Below are 21,362 nucleotides of genomic sequence, written 5' to 3'. Positions count from 1 at the left end.
AGGATTCAATTGTGATTTACTTGTTGAATAAAGCTCAAGCAAAAAATCATGACAGCATCTGCTACAATCAAGTGAACTTTTTGATCCGAACGACATGACCTTTTTAGTTGAAGGAATACCAATCAGTTATAGAAAGCTCGGCTAAGATGCTTGTGTGGTTTGATTAGTAATGTTTTTTTGGCACATAAGGAGAGCAACCAAACTACCGGATGAAACAAGTTTTATTAATTAATTTATTCATTTCTTCACATTAACATTATTACTTCTTCGGCCGTATTTTCTATACATCGTGTATCGACAGATTTTGTTGTCAGCACATTTGCTTCCTGTATATTAAACATTACACCGGGGACACTCGGTTGAAACAAGTTTTTCTCTGTAAATGTAAATGATTAAAAAACACCGAAAACTATACAAATGTTACATTTATTGATAATGATTTATATAAAACAAAGCAAAAAGATTTATCATCATATATAGCTCTTAACGATCGAAACCATTCTAAGCTATATATTCCTCATAAGCTAACTAACCTAAAACTATGACGCAAAATCCAATTTGTATCTAATGATAATTGATTTTTATGTTTTAAACAGAAAATGCATTTAAAGGTCCTCCGTGTGTGAAAGAGACATTCGATCATTCAATCCTTCAACCATACACTTGATCAACGATCTCTTAGAATCAACCGCAAGTCTGTACATTTTTCAATAACAATTTTAATGCATCATTTCAATAAAAAATAAAAAAATACAAATCTATTTTTTCAATCGGTAGCGAACTGTTATGGTTGCTTAAAAACAACATAAGCCGAGCCGTTTTAACACATTGGCATTTAAAATCGTTGGTTTAGAATTTCTACGAATTGTTTGATTGCTACATACATACACACAGATACAAAGACACAAAAACATTTCATCAGCATCCATTTGCACTGCACAGTTCAATCCAGTTTACATTCTATTCGCCGAAAGCTCACTCCAAATTGTTCGACGGATTGTTCGCGGGTTTTATTGTACATTAGTCGCTGCGATACAAAATGCCATTCCATGCAGCTTAGATTTTCACTCACATCATATGTGGAGCGTACCGTTTCGCCAAAAACCTCGCCTCAAATTGCCTCACACTCTACTAACCGTCAATACAGACGGTGAAGTTACTAAATATTTTGGCAGCAAAAAAACCTGCCTCAAATGCCGCACTCTTCATTGCAAAGGGCAGTTTCGTTCTCAGCAAAAACAAAAACTCTTCTAGCGCCCGTATCGATCCCAACACAGGCCCAGCAATGATGAATCGGATGCTGTTTGGGCTGCTTGTGTGTGCTTGCATTGCAAGCTGTCAAGCATCAAGTAATGGTGACCGCACTTTACTATCAGCCCTTGTGTGCCTTTGTAACCACTCGCAACCATCCCGTCATTATAGGGTTACGGCCCACAACAACCAGGCACTACCGCAGTCTGTCTGTAGTTTGCGTGCAGCAAGAAAATAGAGTAGATTATACCATCAATATTTAAACTGTTTCATTGCTCGTTTCAGCAAATATGTGAGCCCGCCTCATCGCTTGGTGTTTTTTTCCTACGTTTACAGATAGTTCCTTTTCATTCTCTGCTCTCCGTTGTGCTGTTTGCCGAATCGGTTATTATTTCGTATGCAGTATGTTTTTTCCTCCATTCGTAACATTCCATCAGTCTCATAAAATTCCAGCTTCCAAATTGCAACATTGCAGCTCGATTGCGTTTTTTCATCCCCGCCAATCGCACCAATTGTCGGTTCGTAGCTCGGCCGCCCGACGTAGCAGCAGCAGCTTCCCACAACTCATGCTTCATTTAGTTGGCACTGATAGAGGAAAAAACATTTCCCTCTGATTGGTATCCAACACTGGTGCCTGGTAGATGGTGGTTTGGGCTACAATTACGAATGATGAAGATGTAACAGCTAGGGGGAGCTAGGCGAGAGGTAGCATCAGTGAATATATTTCCTTGCCATCAGCTTTCAGAAACAATCGAAATAGTTTCAGATGCAGTTTTTGTGCTCAAACAAGTTTTTACACTCCTCCCGAGAACTTCTATTGGATCTCGGAATATCGCATTACCTGCACCCACACGCAGATAATATAATTGTGCATTTGTCACAAAAAAGCAAGCGAAAAAAAAATAATCGAAACTAAAATCACCCAACCGTTAAGCCTTATTTGCATGCAGCTGCATCGTGTTTTGCAAATGAGCAAATTCTCACAACCTTTACACCTCCCTGCACAATATGCAGCCAGTGTGAACTTCCGTCGAATCGCTTTTTTGTCTTTCCCACACCTTCCTCATGGGTGCATCGAGATACGGCCACATTTAGGATACGTCTGCATTTACTGCACACGCCTCAGCCAGTCGTTGCACCCGTGTGACACATTCGTTACTCGTATGCCGCTCGCTTGCTTGTCGATGGAGACACACTGTGGAATACGTTTTAAAACACCCAATGTCCCGGACACGGGAAGTAAATGCAAAAACAAACGACAAAAGCAATCGAAAAAAAGTAGAATAAAGAAAGCTCGAGACACTGTACGAAAGGGACCAGCAAAGCTGACGAAGCCCGGCTTCTTCACGGAAGTTGTATCCAATGGCAAATTGTTGCTAGCGTTCGGTTTGCTTATTATTGTGCTGCTCGTTTGAGTACTGCCTGACAGCTATGAGCTGAAATATATGAAACAAATCCCTAGCGCAAGCACTCAATCCGCTTCCGCCTCACTGCCTGGTTGTCACCTTACGCCTGCCGGGAGTCTGTCCTTACGTTCCAAGACAGAGACAACGGTTCGAAACAGCCGAGAACAGCGGTTGCAAGCTGCAGTGGTATTGGTCAAAGTTTCGGTCAAAGGGATAGCGTCCGCCTGATTCTATGCAATCCGCAAAACAAAACAAAATTATTAGCAGTTTAAAAAATCGCTTCCCAAAAATTATAAATTAATGTAGTGCTGTAATCTTTAAGCCTGAAAAATGATCATTGTTTAATAGTTTTGCTTAACTATGGAAAAAAATCAATTTAACTAAACATATTTCCTCGTCTGCCTTTGGGCTGCCCCCAAAGGTATGCAATGCATGAAATTAACTTTGCATTGCTTTTCCTAATCAACCAAACTACCTTGCAGCATCGCAGACGGTCCCATAGTGCTCCGGTTCCCCATTTACCCTCCAGCTCACAACACCGTACAGCAGTTTCAGCAGCTCGGGCGACCCATTTCCCTCCCGAAGTCGATCGAATGGAAACTTATTCGATCTGTCAGTTGGTTTAGTTTCTGTTATAGTTTTTTCAATTTGCCACCGCAAGCATCGCATCGCAGGCATCGGTGAAATGGTGTGCAGATAAAAATGGGAACCATCTCTGTCACACGTTTCTTCCCTTCGCTGATCCTTCCACCGTTCTTGCAAGAAAAAGTTTCACACTTTCCCGGGCTGCCAGAAGAAACTGAACGCACACGCAAGCATGGGGGAGAAAAAAACACCTTCACAAAAACCAACATCCGCCCAGTTTCAGCGCTGTCAACGGCTCAGCGTCGAAGTCCCTGACACTCGTTAAGGAACGGCGCGTACGAATACAGCTAAATACGGACCAACAGCTCTCACGGACCCATTACTCCTTTTCTGTCACTTTCGCCGGGCATGAAGACAAAGAAGCGCCCGCTTGCCGAGTCGTGGGCGAGAAACCCATCCACCCGTTGTAAGCATTTTTTAAAACGGCTTTTCCCACCGAGAGCCATTTCCGTTCTGCGGCCAGCACGGTGCTCTGGGCTGGGTAGGTTTTATTTCCTTTCACCCTCCCTGTATTTATTTGCTCCGATAAAATAATCATCTTGCAAAGTGTGCTGAAAAGTTGAACGATTCCTTCGGGATGTCGGCACGATCTTGGAACGTGTTGACGGAGCTCACGTCCCTTTCCATCCTGCTTGGCCATCAGACCGGCTCGAAAGGTGATTCGTCTGGAAATGGGAAGCAGTGGTACTGTTATCTCTCTCTCCCTCTCTCCCCATCAAAGCTCACGAAAGTAGCCAAAGCCAGTTCTTGAGTTTAAATTGACTTTGCCTGCACGGTGGGAAGGGAGCGTTACCTATTCCATCCGCACCGTCCGACCGCATTTCCCACTAAAACGGCACCGATACGCATCTAAGCTAACTTTTGCAACAACTGTCTGAATTGCCTGTGCGACTAGCCATTTGGCAGCCGCTTTCAAACTGCAAAACTTACAACCCCCCGACTGCTCTGACCCGTCCATCGCCTGCCTTCGTGGCTAATCGTTTGTTTATCAACTGTTGTAATTAGCTCCCGGGAAAATCATAACGAGCGTGTTTTTCCAACCGAACGCCGGCCACCTTTTGCACGCCATTCGTTTCCCGGTGCGCGATAGCGTCTCGGCGGCCACCGATAGATAAAGCGCACCGAAAAACTTTCCGGCTCCAACTGTGATCTCAAGCGTGTCGTAAGTGCCCACCGTACGTTCGAGCGGTTGGGATCGGATATTGGAGCTCTTCGTTTAGCGCTCCCAAGCCTAATTGCGGCCGCATTTTCTCGAGATGGGTCAATCGGAGCGCAAGAAACTTCCGTTCCGTTTGTTCCGATGAGGTGGTAGTACACGGTTCAGGTACACTCGAGCCTAGTACAGGTCGTGCTTAACCGTTTGAATTGTGGTTGGCAGTTTTCAAGTCATCCGGTGGCTTGAACCCCCCGGGGATCGATGTTTAAGGCGGCTGTGAGTGTGAGCTGTTGCTAATTGGCTTTGGCGTTCCGGCAGTAGGAAGTTAGCGTGTGGAATACAACTTTAGTAATGTTTTCTAAGCTCTTACTTCTATCAAGCATGGGTTCAGGCGACATTGATGGTTAATTTTAAGCATCAAGATAATTTTATTTAGTCCCTAGGAAAATAGGGAAGAAATAATTTAGTAAATGAGACATAAAACAGTAAGAATTCAGTAGGAATAAAGTTGTTTTTCATCGCCAAAAAGAATGCAACAACCATGGCCAGAGCTATTTGTCACAAATCAACGGACAGCACAAGAAAATTGGTATAGTATTATGTAGGGAAAGGTAGATAAAGATTAACACTGCGGAGAAGATGAACACTTCTCATAAATACACGATAAAAGTAATCATTGAAAAACTTAAAGCTTTTTGGCAGTTTTATCAATTGAATGAGTTTTGGTAATTCTAAAGCTAACAACTGGAGAAAGAACGGCACTGAATGCTTGATATCAATTGGTGATGGACGAAAGACATCTTAAGGAAGGTTAATCGTAAGATATAAACCATCCAGAAACTAGAGGAAGAATTCCAATATATGAGAAACAGTACTCCGATTAAAATAGGATTGTCATGCGATATACTATTACTCGCTCGATACTGCTGAGGCTCTTCACGAGAACCAAAATAATGCCAGGAAAGCTTGGAAGACAAATATCAAAATGTTGAAGTTAAGAGGAAGTCCTAAACTGTTATTTTGTTAGATCAAGGTCAGTCAACGTCAGCTCTTAATTACCGATTTTTTTTTCAATAATGTTTTAGATTCTGCAATCAACGATGTTTTTGAAGTGGCGCTTATAATTCCTTAATGCATTACTGAACGAGCCATTAGTAGGTAATGTTCCAATAAAGTAAACTTCTTCAATTTTCAACGTGTTGCACAGTCTTTCACAGGACACTTCATAGTGTCTATCTTTCCCAATATCAGGTGTCCGTCTTACTTTTCAAAACGGCTTGAAAAAACTATGTTTTAATTGAAACCATAAGATTTTATAGGAACTTTAAAGTATCAACATGTTTTCTGATAAAATATGAGTATAAAAAAAGGTCTGCACATTTTCATGATCGCCATATTTATACATCACAAGATTTCAAACATTTTCCTTAATGTGTCTTTAATTACCTTCCCCTTATAGCTTCTTTATCTTTAAATTAATTAATCTTCCTCATTACCCCAGTGAAGGAACCACTCTACCCGAGATATATTATCGTTCAATTTCAAATACGTACGCCTTTCTTACATATTTTAACGACAATTTTAATCGTGTGTCAATGGCTTTCATACCTTGTTTGATAAGAATTTCCAAGTTTCACAAAACTCAGAACTGCTTATAAAACAATAAAATCGCCAAACAACATAAACATAGACGACCCACTTCACAGCTGACAGTCACAGCGTTAAACGGTCCCTCAAGTTCATGCACCCCGAAATGAGCGACGCCCAGTAAAAAGTATGCACAAATTTGCTTGCCACCAACATCAAAGCCCCGGATAGCTCGTATGTGTAATATCCATTTCAGCGTGCAGACTGACATTACAACAAAAGTTGTAGCCAGCGCTCGTTTCATGCAAACTTTGCCGCCCCTCCCCAAAACTGCCAGTAGCGGGCATTTTGAACAACACACTCTCCCACACGGCGGAAAACTTTGGTAATTTAGAAATTCCATGCTGCTACGATCGGGAATGGTTCTGATTTGCAACGTGCAACATTAAGCACGGTTCCCGTGCGACAATCAAATCGGAACCGAGAGACAAAGCCCGACCCAACCGCACGAACAGAAGCGACGCCCGCATGCTAGCAAGCGATCGAAATTGTAACCTAATGTCGAAGCAATAAATATGGCTACCAGCTGCCGCATGTTTGCCGCCCGTATCACCCTAGTCCTGCAGTCTGAGAGAGAGAGAGAGAGAGAGAGAGAGAGAGAGAGAGAGAGAGGGGGGGGGGGGATCTGTCCGTAAAAAGTGCATACTTTTTCGTTGTACAACACCCGCAGACACGCAGGTTACAGCAACTGTTTCACCGCACTGCAATATAAGCAATCAGCTCATTGTTTGCGGTTTCCTTCGGTACACCTTTGTGGCAGAGGGGTTGAGGTTGAAAAATTGTGCCAAAAGTGCATCGACAAAGTTTTGCCCTGTTCTACATCGTGGCCCTCCCGACCGAAACCCTTCCCCAACCAAGGGTCGATCGATTGGGTCCAGTTCATTTTCCATGCAGCGTAGTTTGAGCGGGTTCGTTCGTGGTGGTTCCGATTCGGTGACAAAACTTTTGCATTGAACATCAACACGAAGCTTGCACTACACGGTTCAGCGCATGTATCTTCCAATCAGAGCCATGATCGTCCCGATCGAAGCACGGGACCTGGCGGAATCATAAATGGGACATAAATTTTTGCTCCATGCTCCATGCAGTAACAACCCCGTGCACGGTTCACGCTGACGCAGCTGCTGGAGGTTTTTGCAGTATTGAAAAATCGTGCTGCAACTGCCAAAAGGGAACGGAATAGCCTGTTCGTGGTTGAATCTTCACAGTGCTTGATAGTATTTTTTCCACTCCATTCCATTCCGAGCGTAGATATGCATACACACCACCAGTGCGCGCCCTCGCCACTGTTGTCAACCAGTGTCTGCCCCCCCCCCCCCCCCCTCCAAAGCATCAACCAGGAACCCGATTTACGCTACCGTCTAGACAGTAAAATTGTCCTGAAATTATTCCACCACTCCTAGCACACCCCCATAGCTGCGAACTTTCATCGCCCGCGGGAAAACCACCAGCACGTTTGCAATCGACCGATCATAAACTGTAACTTAATATGATTGCACCCGGCGGGAATCGAACATTGGAACGCCCCGGAGCAGCCAGACGGAGCCGCCCCGGGCATACCGGGCGCAGCATCTTGCAGTTACACACGAGTGCACAAACAACTCCCGCCCGACCGCCCGACGACAGAAGCTGGTGAATTTGTGGAGCAAGCGAACATAAAAGCGCACACACACACTCGGTGGCTAAACTGCTCATCCCCAAAGGCTAAAGCTGTCAAGACTAATGATGACCACGATCGTTTTTTCTCTTTCTCGCTTCATTTTTCGCTTCTTTCGCTCTTCGCTTTTTCTAACTTTTACGCTCCATTAAGTTTCACTGCTGAGCCATTGACGCGTGGTCAGCAATGCAGTTTGTTTTCTTCTTCTTTTTCATTCCATTATCACCAGCGACCAACTTCACACACTCGCGGACTTATTTGTGTAGCTTGTCCACTCGGTCATGTCGCACGGGAATCACTTGCGGGTAAGGGTCTGTATAATTGTAATGGATGCTTTAATGGCTGGCCTCTGGTCAGTCGGAATGGGCTACAAATGAGATGGCAGAATAGGAGCACTTACACCAGTGCTTTGCATTTGCTAAAGCGTCGTCTAGCGAATCAAGGTGTGTGTGTGTACAATAATGTACAACAAATGGAACTTTGAATTTTTAATTTTATTTTTTTCTATATCAATATTTAATTGTAAAACAGCAAAACATCAAATATTTAGTATTTTTTTGATAAATTGCCTGAGTCAAACTTTGACATAAAACTTGAGCTAAACCTTTTCAGGTAATTTGCCACAAATGGCAACCGTTGGTTTTGCATACATTTAGGCGCTATCTTACAACGTTGAGATACCTTTAGAAGAGACTAAGAATTATTGCATTTCTAAGTATCCTTCAAAATATTTTTTAATTCCATAAATTTATGGATGAAATTCTAATAAACTGCCTTTTAAGATATTCCCTTTTAAATTTAAACGTTTAATCGTTTTTTTTTTTCATCGTAAATTTAATCAGTGTTACATGTTATTTGACAAGCAGCAACCTACAAGATTCTGACGGGTCGTTTTGATATTGTACACTGCGTTTGACCTGCTGTTTGTTATAGTTAGTTAAGTTCTAGTTTCAACTCGGTGATAAGACCGCTTTTTTGCCAATCACTTAAACACAATAAACAACAATATAAACAATAAATTTTCCTTTAAAACAACATACAACCCCCTAAGTTAAACAATATACACAAAAACGGAAACATTTGTTTAGTTTTCATTTGTCTAAAGTAGGACGCTACAAAGATTTCAACTCACTTAAAAAGGTCCTGTTCTAGGTCGAACAAACTTCTTAAAGAATTGTGGCATCTGATCAAACAGAAAACAAAGATGACGTGAATGGTAGGAACAGAAATACATACATACAGGTCACGCAATATTGCTACGGTCCCTATCATCACGCAGCTGATCCAACAGTTCGAAGCTCACCTTCTAAGCTCACGGTTAAATATACTCTTCCCACTAATCTTTGCCATCTTTCTCGAACACAAAACCAATCCCTACAAACGATGTACTCATTTCAATTGGTATGGATTCATCCTCTGGGGTTTTTTTTTTTTTTTGCACTCTGCTGTAAACAAACCAATAAAAGTAAGCAAACATTCCACCAGCCAACGTTTCGCCCGGTAAGGTTCCCCCGGGGAACTTTGGTGTATGGAAAAGCAATATTATTGCTAAGGGGAAATCCTCAAGTACAATGCTCAGCGTGATGTTTTGGCTTGTACGTGTACGCGCCCAGGCCCAACGGCCACATCTACGAACGAACGTTTTATTAATCTTCTAATGCACACCGAATCTTTCTACCGCTTCACCTTTCAGCATTGATCCAACGGCAGCCAGGCTGTGTGCCAGATTGACAAGGTGCGTTGGGAGGTGGGGCCCGAATGGATTGCTCCCAACGGGGATTAAAAACACACTTTTTGGCAGCGGTCCATTGGGTCCGGTGCTGAGAGGGGGGAGCCAGCAACATGAGAACAAACAAAGGTGGAAATCACAATCACAAGATGCCACAGTCAGCACATCCATCCAGCATGTAAATTAGGCACTGCCAAACAAAGAGATAAAACTGCAGGTTGCGTTTCACTTCAGCGCAAAAGGTTATTTGAAATTCGCTTTCAAGTTTGGAGAACAATTATTTATTTATAAGCTCGGTACTTCGAGAACAAACCATTGAAATGTTAATAGATTCAGACAAACAAGTTCGGTGCCACTATAAAAGGGCAAAGATAAATTACATTTTGAACCTACCGTAGATTGCAAGCGCGTTTTACAATCAAAAAGAGCTTTTGTCATACACATTACATACTTTTAGGCGTTTATGGCAATGAATTTTCTGATAAAACACTTTCCTGTCAACAATAAACACTCGTTTCAATATCTTCATAGCTCTATTAGAGCATGTATGTTTCCCATCGTATTCACCAATTAACTTGCGCAAACGAACGGCAGGTTCACGATAAAATAAATAAATAAAGCTCTTCAAAGCATTACCGTCTAGCAGCAAAAACTGCCACGCTCAGTATGGTCGCCCGTTTAAAAGGTTCACAAACCAACATGTATAACATGTTTTCCCATTCAAGAGGCATAAACTACCGAAGCTAGAAGCTCATTTCCTCCGTTTCGATAAACGCAGTAGAAACAAGCGCGTTTCTATCGCTCCAAACCTCCAGTCAAAATCAATTTTCGTTTCCCAGTGTTTTTCCACACCAGCGTACCAGCAACAAGGTGCCCAACAACCGTGGGAATCTTCTTCGCCGCTCCTGCGAAAGCTTCAAAGCCTCAAAGACTTTAGGCTTGCGCTCGTTCGGATCATGCCTAAGCCAAACAACAGCTCTTCGCGTATGGCCCGGTACGCCAAACCGCAGCCAGTGTGCCAGTCGCCTTCCCCCGGGGCGGAGGGAAGAACCTCAAATGCCTCAACCTGCCTCGTAAAGTTTGTACGTATGTGTACCATGCCGTTGTTTGTGTGTTTTGATTGCCGAGTCAGAAGTGTGCTGTGCCATTATCATTGTTATTATCATAATGAATATGGTGGAGTTGATATGGATTTGAATTCTTTGTGAAAACTTTCCCACCTCACCGGTTTCGCTGAGCGACATCAACAACAACATCAAGATGGAGTGGAATGAAAGAAGAAGAAGAAGGAGAAAAAAACAACTACTAACAACGCTTTCCCATCGCTTGATGCGCACACATTCGCGACATTCAACGGCGCTGTTGGGAGCCAACTTTTCATTCGCCTTTAACGGGCATCCGGCAAAATCCTCCTAACAGCGGGGAAACCGACCAGCACTTCGTTCGAAAATTTAGTTTTCCGCTGACTATTACCGGTGAGCTGTGTTTTTGCTATCTTGTCTTTACCTGCCGCCAGGTGCAAACCGCCCACTCCTCCCACAGCACCAGAAACAATGCTAAACCCGGCATTCCTTTCCGGCAGTCCCTGGTTGTTCTCGTGTGTGGTTGTGCGGTAATACCTTCACCCAAGCAAATACGAGCTGATCTTTCACAAACGTACTTGATCGTCGTTCACGAGTATAAGTGTATGTGTGTGCGCGCGCGCGATATATGTGCTTGTTATGTGCATATCCTGCCAGCACACTTAACTTGATTTAGACTAAGGCCGGCCTCGGCACAAACGATGGCACAAAGGTGCGAGGCAGCTGGCCGGCAAGACGAAACGGTTTGCACCGGAAATGGAGAAAGTGATTCCCACATCCGAAATTGTGATGCTTCCACTTCACTGTTTGGCAAAAGTTTTCCCTGGCTTGGCTTCGTTTCCCTGCCCCCCCCCCCCCCCCTCTCCCGCCGACAAAGAAGCCAAAACCTGCCAGAAAAGGTTTGAAGACGATTCTACCCTGATTCTCGAGAAGAACAAACACTTTCGGGTAATTGAATGGGAAAGTTTTGCCTTACCGACACCGGCACACGCTCGGCAACCCGCTAGGCACCAACATCCCTCCCCATCGCCCTTCCCGATCGAGCCACACATCTCCCTCCCGCAGGGTGGGTGATTTTAAGGGTGAACACGGAGATTTCGGGTAGCGTAATTTGATTGCGATTGTCAGAAGCATATGTTGTCGCTTGGTACGCTGTATTTAATGAATTTACTGGCGTCCGGACCGGGCGCCGGCCCGATTTTTCAATCCCTGCTCGATCCTGCCACGGCCCACGTTGCTCCGTTGCCAAGTCCCAAAAGTTCCTTCGTTTTATGGCTTTTGCTTAAGTTTTACGACTATTTAATTAGTTTCATTATCGTCATGTTATTTGTCTATCTGTCTGTTCGTCTTCCAGGAAAGTTGGAAGTTGCTCTGTTTTTTTTTTTTAACCAGAGAAAGCATGTTTGTCTCCTTCACTTGGTACGGTATCCGAGTCCTGCGGAAGTGCAGAAAGTGCAGTTTGACATGCATACTACCATACCGCACCACGAAAGGAGAGAACGGAAAAAAATGGAAAATATTGCCGTGTATGTGACAGTTTCGCTTGCACGGAAAGGCGAGCTGTTGGAGAATGGTGCAAAGTTTTGCAGCCGTAACAGTCATTTGAAATGTTGCAGCTCCAAATTCTGGTGGATAATGCTGGTGCAAGCTGGTGTGCCCAAGATGATTCCACGTTCTGTTGTTATGAAGTTATGACATGTAGCTCCTCGTTCGCATCAAGCAAATTTCCAAAACTTTGAAGATGCATTACCATGACAAAGGGGATTACACATTTATTCCTGTTTATTATCAACGAATAATAGTTAAACCCAATTTCATTTACATAAGCTGAAAGTGGTGAAACAAAATTCACAGTAATGCTTCTTTATAATGAAAAAAATAAAACATTCTTCTCCAGATTGCATGAATTTGGACCGCAACTGTTCATCAAGACATGAGTCCAAAATTTGATACATCTCGTTTTTGGAAGGCACTGTGGACCATATGGTCTATGGACTGTGGTCTTCTAGCGTCCTAATAATGGGGATAAAAGTGTTTTAGAAGACTAATCAGAAGGATATGATGGAGAACCCTCTTGATCTTGACCCTGAATAAGACAACAGGGCCTCTACCAGCTCAAGATCATAATATTCCAATAGCCCGAAGTCATTGACTCTGTGAGAGCAACAACACATACTCTTTCCTCTTTGCTCGGATTCATGACCACACGCAACGCTGAAGTCACCAGTACCAAATTCAACCGAGTCTTCAAAAACCGTGGATATGTTGGTTCTATACGGCTCTTGATTCCTCGCTAAACACACGCACACTCAGACGCATCCCATCGTGAATGACACACCAATTACGACAAGGTCAACAACAAAAAAACGCCAACTTCTGTTTGGTGTGTGTTTAGTGATAAGATTGGACATACTTCCAACGAACTTCACACTGCGCCTCCGTATCGTTCAGACGCTCTTGCAAGTGTGTGTGTGTGTTGTCGCTTCTGCTGCGTTTTTTATATGCATTGACTCTGATCACTTTGATTGCCCCTTCGGCAGCGGAACAGTATGTTGCCGTACTTCAACTGAGTGGGTGAGCAGTTTGTGTGTGACCGTGACCGTAACGCAATGGAGCCGGACAAAAAGGAAAGGTTTCTCACATCGCAGCTGGTTGACAAAATCATACAATCGAATGCCGATCTGCAAGACTATCGCACAGTGTCAGCGGGAGACCGTACACTTACCACACCCCAAGGATTGGATGGGTTTATGTCGGTCATACACCGGTTGACGTTAAAACTCACCCACCAAAGCAGCGGGTAAGCATCGCGCATCGCGATAAGCAGCGGCCAGATTCACACTGGTATCAATAGTTTTATCTACCATTTTATAATCCCACCGCCAGTGCTACGAAATGTCTGACCGTGATGGTGAAGGTAATGAAAGGTGATGATAATTTTCGCCAGAAATCACTCGGACTCGTACTCTTCCCGAACGAGATCCACGTTTATTCGGCTGTGATTCCGGCGTTCGAGCAGCTGTTGCGTGATGCTTGCGCTTCGCTCGATCTTCGCACGCTCGCACCCCGGATCTATCTGGCCGAGGCGGGCGTGCGCTATCCCGCCTACAGCGACCAGGAGGAAACGTTTCTCGTAATGGAAGATGTGTCAGTGGCGGGCTTTATCCCAGGGCCCCGGCTGAACCTTGATCAAACCCATCTGGAGCTTATGGCACGCAAGATAGCCCAGTTCCACGCCTGCTCCTACGCTCTGCGCGTTAGTGGACAGTCGGATACGCTGGGCCAGCTGGTCAAACAGATCATTCCCCTTAACTTCCTGCAGGATGGTAAAATCTTCTTCGAAAGCTACGATATCGTGTTCAAGGTCGTTTTTGAGCGACTCTTTCGTTACTTCGACGAGAAGCCGGCACTGCTTCAACAGGCCATTGTAGGGGACCGTGTCAGGGCATTGCGGAGCAAGTATGGTACCACTCCCTCCGTACTGATGCAACGTTGTCTCGAGCGGGACGAGCAGTACTCGGTGATTCTCCACGGAGACTACAACCGGAACAATGTGCTGTTTCGCTACGAGGGCAAAGTGCCACAGGATGTAATGCTGATCGATTTCCAGGAGAATCGGTACGGCTCCCCGGCTCTTGATCTGTCGTTCTTCATGTACATGAACATGCCGCCGGAAGCGTGGACGAACGGAGGCTGGGATCATCTGCTCGCAGTGTACCATCGGGAGTTAATGCAATGTCTGTGTGACATTGTCAAGCTACAACCAGACGATGAGACACTACAACCGTACAGGTATGGGATAATGTGCATTTACCAAACATGAATCGGTTTTAAACTGTTCCTGCTTCATCATAGGTTCGACGCAATGAAGGAGCATTTGCAGAAGCACTTTATTTACGGTGCGATCATAGCGATCAAGTTTCTACCCTGTATGCTAGCCAACGAGCAGGAGGTACAGGAGATTGTGCATCACTTCCACACGGACGTTACGGCGGATGCATTCCGTCAGATCTATCTCACTGCGGGAGGTGAAATGGTGAACGAACGAATCTCCAAGGTGATGGTACATGCCGCTCAGCAAGGCTATCTGGATATGGTGGATAAGGAATAACGAATCTCTTACTGCTGCTGAGAGGATGAGATGCATTAGAACAACCTATTATGTAGAGGTTTAGCATTATTCTTTTAAACCAAAACAATCATAAACCATCTAAAACATTGCAGAACGTATTTTTAGCCCAAGACATCAAGGGTATGAAAACAGATACACGAAAGAAAGCACCATGCAATCTCACCATGATAAATATGCTTCCGTGTCGCATCGGATTTAGTGTAACAAATTTTGTCCGAAGTGCAAGTATCCCGGAACATCCAGCAGCAGTTTTGCTAGGCGACTCGAAAGAATAGTTTTATCACACATTTGCTGCTCCCAAAAATACGTGCTCCCTTGCGAACGGTGCTGTATTGGATACCTATTGGGCACGGCATCGGTAACCGAGGCAGTGACCGGCAATGCTATGACCATAAGAGCAATGGCTACCCGTAATCACGTTTATCTCCCTGACCAAACCGTGCGAAGGGACCATTTGTCTGGATGGAAAATCTTCGCACAGCAGCATCGAATCTTTCACGGCACTACGGCAGCAACGGAAATCCAACGCCGGTGCTGACGCCGTTCTGCGTGACTGTCTTGCGTGTCTTGGAGATATGGTGCAACAGTGATAAACCTGCACTGTACATTCGATTAGCGGTAAGACAAACAGTGGAAACAAACTATTTTATAAAACCCGCTTAAAGCCATTTCTTAACCATAAACTTTAGCATGTTTTATCATTTCCTGGGGAATTCCATGGCTGTCTTTCTACGCCTTGACTTGCACTGCGCTAGCACAACCATCCTATCAATGCAACTGAGAGCTAAGTCTAAAAGTTTGGCCGTGCTCTATATTTCACGCCACATTCTTCGTCACATTCTTTGTGCCGTTTTGTGCGGCACTTAAACAAATGTGCGCTATAAAACGATTATAAAGTCAGACACAGGACGCAACCAGTACACAGCTGCACCATTCAAATGCCCGGTGTGGAAGTTTTGCCCACCCCACCGTGGAGGGGATCGGGAAATGGAACATAGCTGCACAGTTGTTGGACATTTATGTTTCCCATCGTGAGTTGGACCAGCCCCCGAGCCGTCTCTCCGGGATCGACGCCGGACTCCAGTGAACGGTCCCACAAAGGAGGAGTGATAATTTGTCACAATCAAACCCACCATCACCAAGCCGATCTGTTTGAAAGCAAAAAAAAAACAACAGCGCGCACCAACCATAATGTATAATGTTCACAGCAGCGGCAGCGAACGAAAGAGACAGATTATTTATGCACATTGAAAGGTCCTTTCCGTTTCGGTGTGTTTGATTTTCTTGCTCATGGCACACACAATAAAAACGCTCCTACCCCGGCCGACGCTTCTTGAACAGGGGAATTTCCAACCGGTACGAGAACGTAAATGTGCGACAAAAAAAAACACACACACACACACACACACACAAAAATGAGACATTCAAGTGCACCGAGTGCAACTGTAGCGTATGAAGGTGGAATGGAAAGGAACACTCCGGTACGCCTAGCTCGATGATGACGATGAAACACACTCACCCAATTTTCGAATGAATTACAGCAATGATGTTTCCGGTGCCACAGTGGGATAATATGCATTCGGGCTGCATAATGGGAACGTTTTCCGGGGACATTTTTCTGCCTGGATGGCTGAATCAAACACACACACACACACACACACACACGCACACAGAGGCATGCGCGGGTACGACACACAGAGCGACACGTACAGGCTGAAATCTCGAATGGCTTTAACTGAATTAAAATCTCCATACTTATGGAGGGGGTGTTGGGTGGGTTTTCGTGCCTTTTTTTTTAATGTGCTCTTTCTGTCCCCACCCTCTTCACGATGCAAGTGGCGGTTGACCGAAAAAAGCTCTCCATAATCGACCAAATGGTGGAGGCCACAAAAGTGTGGTGACATTTTTTATTGGACCGCTCGTTTTTCACCCTTTTTTTGCCGCCCGACTTCAATTTGTGCCTGTTGCCTGCTTATTTCATCGTTGTTAAGCGATTCATGTTTTGACTCTTGGTACTGTGCAGCAACGTGGCCGTCTGCCAGATGTTGGCCGTGGCGGAAAAAAAAATCACAGTGCAACACCGAAACACAGCATTGCTGGCAAACCGCTTCGGAAGATTAAAACAAAATGAAGAAAATTGTACAAATCACTGTGAGTGCTTCCTTTTCACCACCGCAGCAGAGTGCCGCATCAAAAGGGTGAATGGTTGGAAGTTTCTCAAAGCCAGAGATAAATTTACCATTAATATAGTTCAGCATCAAAGCCATACCAATGACGATTGCTTCACAAATATACTAGCCCCGCATGTGGTGCTTGGAAGTGCGCGCGTGCGCATTTACCTTTACAGGGAATTGTTCATTCACGGCAATTGCAAAGGCAATCTGTATTTTCATAGAATCGAGCAGGCGTTTTAACGTAAAGTGGTATTAGAAGCATTCTTTCCTTCCTATATTGCGACTTCGTTTAACTGATAAAGCACCGGTATGAGCTACGAGGGTGGATTGGGGAATGGATCACAAAACAACAGTTCAATCTGGACGGACTAGAAAAATTGCCACTTTGAAAACAGCTACGCGGAAGCGCGGAAACTGGATCTGCATTTATCCTACGTCAATTTTCTCGCCTCGTTCCGTCACTAGCGGCGGGGAATGATTTCCTCCGTACTCAATCATAATCACGGTGGTCTTGTGGCCAAGAGCGGTCAATTACGATGACGTTCGTAGAATGGCACAATGGCTGACAGAAGAATGAAATTAAGAGAGAGAAAAAAAACACCAACGCCACCACTTAGCCACTTCATCCGTTCACCGTGGTCGGGTACGAAGTGCACTGAGCAAAACTTAATTCCACCGTCATCGATCGTAGCCCGCGGGCAAGTCAGCTGGTCGTGTTAAAAATGATCCTTTCCTCCCCAAACTTGCCGAGCGATTGAGTGATTGAACTAATATTGTGTTAGACCGACTCTGATAGTGCCCGCCGGCGAAGCTTTTGTTATGGAGGCGGCGAAATTGGCGAAAGAAAAGGAATCAATCAAGCTAATCGGTTTAAAATATTTTCACCCCTTGCTCGAGCTGCGATAGCGATTGGTCTGGAGGGAGAAGGCGGGGGGGGGGGGTTTATAAACGCGTGGAACAAAAGGTCGACCCTGCCCCGCGGTAAAGCGAACGGCAAAGATCAACAATTAACAATTTGAAATTCATTATGCAAAATCTTTACTCCAACAACAGCCACCACCGAACCATCTTGAGCGATTTGGTTGATGATTTTGGATCAGAACTGCTGATGATGGAATTGTTCTGCTGGATGGAGAAATGGTGAAGCTTTTTTCAGAGTCTTTTACAATTCATTCGATAGTTTGATTTCTATTTGGAGCTATGCCTTTCTTCTTTCACGATATTTATCTGTTATTATCCCATTTGTTTTGGTATTTTATTGTTCATTTAAATTAAAGTATATCTCCTTACCATCTCTGAGTCAAAAAAATTATCCTACGTACGTGGTGACGCTATTCGGGACAAATTTACACTCGAAAACAGTCCCCCGAGAAAAGGTCAGCCGGATAGTTTTCTCCGCAAAACAAACTGTCTCACCTTTCTTGGCGCCGTGATAGATGTGAAAGCAAAATCGTTTCCAAGTTTCCAAGACACGCTTCTTTGGCTGCTTGCCTTTGTTTCAGCTGTGGGGAGCTGCGTTCAAGGCGTTATCTCCACAATCCACCAGCAAAGCTAAGGTGTTTAAATGAAGCCAAGCGGTAGAGGTTTATGCGAACGAAGGCACAAAACTGTCCCCATTGAGAAGGGTTTTCCGTGCAAAGGTTATGGGCAAATGTTGATTGCTGCGTTGCTCACGATGGTGAAAAGTAGAGCGGAACTCGTTGGTTAAATGTGACATCGGTAAATTGACGTTAAAATGTTGCGTACCAAGCTGAACCGCCGGTACCGGCCGGGGAACGAGAATCGGTGGACTATTAGCGGAATAGGCCGAGTTTAATTTTTAATCACTTCATTAGGGGATTGCGATAACCCCCTTCGCGTACGGATTGGCTAAGGAATAAGATCAGATGGTGTGAGTTTGATAAGGTTTGAAATTTATTTTAAAAGTAAATTTGTTACGTTGGATAATGTTTTGCTGTTATTTGCCATGTATTTTATACGCTAGCAATAAACATTTTGAAAGCAATAAATTGATGTTTTAGATATTTTTGTATGTTCATTTATCTTTATCTGTAGCTTTTTGTCTTGCCATTTTGAAAACTCGGTTTGTCTTATCTCATTTTTCTTTTGCTTCATCAATGTCATTTGCATTGTCTGTTAAAAGAATTCAATTATTCTTGTTGAACTTGTAGGCGAATGTGGATCATAAACGTCAACCTCATACATCAACTGTCAACCGAATAATGTCCAAACCTTGTACAAATGTAAAATCTTGGCAACCCGGCCGAGCTGTCAGAAAAAGAGAATAAAAAGGGGAATTCACGTTGTGTACGCAGTTGGAAAAGCACGTGTAATTCTGTGTCTTATGTCCTTCAGTCCTTAAGAATATTTTATATGACGTTGTTTACATCTCAGAAGTGGGATACGACAAATTATAGAGTGAAAATTAATAGCGTTGTCAAGCGTGTGTTGTTTAGCGTGTCGGTCAGAATGTTGACAAAAGACCAAATGCTGTGCGCCCTGGAATGCGCTAATGTTCCTGTGTCGCCGAATGCCACCATTGCGCAAATACGTAAGATGTACGAAACTACCTTCGAAAGCGTACAAAATATGAACAATCCATATGATGTTCCATCGGTTAGTGGAAAGCCTAAGGAAGAAACTGCACTTGCTCTACAAAGCGAGACACATGTTAGTGAGAACAATGCCACCACCATGACGCATGCTGAGAACGACGTAACCGCCATTTTGCGCAATGAACACAATACCGCTACGCATGATTCAACTATAGCTGGAAATCCGCAAAGCGACACACCCAATTTAAACGATGAGATTGAAATGCTAAAAAAAAAGCTTGAAATTCTTGAGCTCAAACAACGAATTACAGCCTTAGAAGCTCCAACCGTTCCTTTCCCGGGGCCACATCGATAAATTTAGCGGTGACAATAATGATCACATCGAGCGTTGGTTCAAGGAACTGGAGCGTGCGTTTCTCCCATACAATATGGATAATACAATGAAGCTCCACTATACTCGTCGATTGCTCACTGGTACGGCTGCAAAATTTGCAAAATCACTAGATTTTACAGCCTATCATGAATTGAAAGATAGTTTGATAGAAACTTTCAGCGAAACCAAATCGCTTGAAAATGTATACAAGCAGCTCAGATCACGACAACTTGGAAGAAACGAGTCCATCACACGGTACGTTCTAGATATGCAAGCCTTAGCATGGGGAACTCCAGTACCAGAAGAAGATCTGGTAAATATCATCATCGATGGAATCAATGATCCTATCAACACAGCATCTATTCGATTCGCTGCTCGTTCTTTAACTGATTTGAAGCGACTATTGAAACGGTACGAGCAAATCCGCCCTCAACACATTGCAACACCATCATCATCAGGGACCATCCGCCAACCAAGTAATGTGTCAAAAACATCGGATAACCAGCAGGCACCCGCTGTAGTGAGATGCTACAACTGCTCTCAATTTGGACACTATCAGAATTCCTGCCCTATGCCACGTCGACCACCAGGATCGTGCTTTAAGTGTCATCAGGTTGGGCATGCTGCTCGAAACTGCCCAATTAAAATAATCATCCCATCGGCTGCCGCGCATTATAAAGATCAGGGTACAACTTTAGACGAATTTGAACAGGTGAGTGTTGCCTTCCAAAATCAAAATGACCCGAGCAAAGTGTTGACATGCGTGCGTTCTCTCCTTGATACAGGAAGCCCAGTGAGCTTTATCGACTCTTCTATAGTTCCAAAAACTTTGGTTAAACCACCTCTGACATCAAGATATCAGGGTCTCGGAAACCAGATGCTTGTTGTCTGTGGAGAGGTGTCTTGCAAAATAAATCTGCGAAAGGATGAGGCAGTACATACATTTATCATCCTCCCTAGCGATAGTATTGCCTGGCCTATGATTATTGGTCGTGACCTATTAAAAAAATTCAATATCTTTCTGTATAAAAACAAATCAAAAATTAAACTTAATAAAGGACCTACCAATCTTAACAGAGAAACATGCATGTCATCATTGGCTCAGAGTATTCCGTTGCCTCAAGACACATTAGATTTAGTACCATTCAAGTTAGAAAGACTATGCCCTGCAGAATATCACGACACCCAAAATGAGGCATTTGAGGAAATATGTGCGATTGATTTATCTGATGATGTTTCAGAACTCCATATAGGTAAACATTTAACTGGCCATGAAAATTCAGCTCTTTTATGTTCTATAAATCAAAATTATTTAAATTATCCATCTGAAAAAATTATTCCACCCGATCACAGCATGAAAATAAGTCTTACTCATGACACACCTTTGTTCACAAAACCCCGTCGACTATCATATGGAGAGCGAAATCAAGTACGTGAAATAGTTAATGACTTATTAGAAAAACAAATAATTCGTCCAAGTAATTCGCCGTATGCTTCGCCTCTAGTTTTGGTCAGAAAGAAGAGTGGGGAAATTCGCATGTGTATTGACTATAGG

At 43.8% G+C, this 21,362-nt stretch overlaps 2 protein-coding genes across 2 annotated transcripts; both read left to right on the top strand.

Annotated features, from left to right (window-relative positions):
- Window positions 1-13,089: 13,089 nt before the first annotated feature.
- Window positions 13,090-14,793, top strand: LOC121590159. The gene is made up of 3 exons (XM_041909589.1): window positions 13,090-13,373; window positions 13,460-14,365; window positions 14,429-14,793. Exons 1-3 carry the CDS (start codon window positions 13,183-13,185, stop codon window positions 14,682-14,684), a joined length of 1,353 nt encoding a protein of 450 aa, XP_041765523.1. The 5' UTR covers window positions 13,090-13,182; the 3' UTR covers window positions 14,685-14,793.
- A 4,591-nt stretch (window positions 14,794-19,384) lies between these two features.
- On the top strand, window positions 19,385-20,862 carry LOC121589634. Its single transcript, XM_041908710.1, has 2 exons — window positions 19,385-20,519; window positions 20,593-20,862. The coding sequence occupies exons 1-2, from the start codon at window positions 19,863-19,865 to the stop codon at window positions 20,602-20,604; spliced, it is 669 nt and encodes a 222-aa protein (XP_041764644.1). The 5' UTR covers window positions 19,385-19,862; the 3' UTR covers window positions 20,605-20,862.
- The last annotated feature ends 500 nt before the right edge of the window (window positions 20,863-21,362 follow it).

Source organism: Anopheles merus, chromosome 2R (assembly GCF_017562075.2).
Source record: "Anopheles merus strain MAF chromosome 2R, AmerM5.1, whole genome shotgun sequence".
Taxonomy (NCBI): Eukaryota; Metazoa; Arthropoda; class Insecta; order Diptera; family Culicidae; genus Anopheles; species Anopheles merus.
This window is presented reverse-complemented; position numbering and strand designations above follow the sequence as displayed.

Excerpts from the sequence above, each read along its gene's own strand:
- LOC121590159 (XM_041909589.1), top strand. The coding sequence starts at position 13,183 with ATGGAGCCGGACAAAAAGGAAAGGTTTCTCACATCGCAGCTGGTTGAC. Across the intron at positions 13,374-13,459 it reads CTCACCCACCAAAGCAGCGG|TGCTACGAAATGTCTGACCG; the intron begins GTAAGCATCGCG and ends TCCCACCGCCAG. Across the intron at positions 14,366-14,428 it reads GAGACACTACAACCGTACAG|GTTCGACGCAATGAAGGAGC; the intron begins GTATGGGATAAT and ends GCTTCATCATAG.
- LOC121589634 (XM_041908710.1), top strand. The coding sequence starts at position 19,863 with ATGGATAATACAATGAAGCTCCACTATACTCGTCGATTGCTCACTGGT.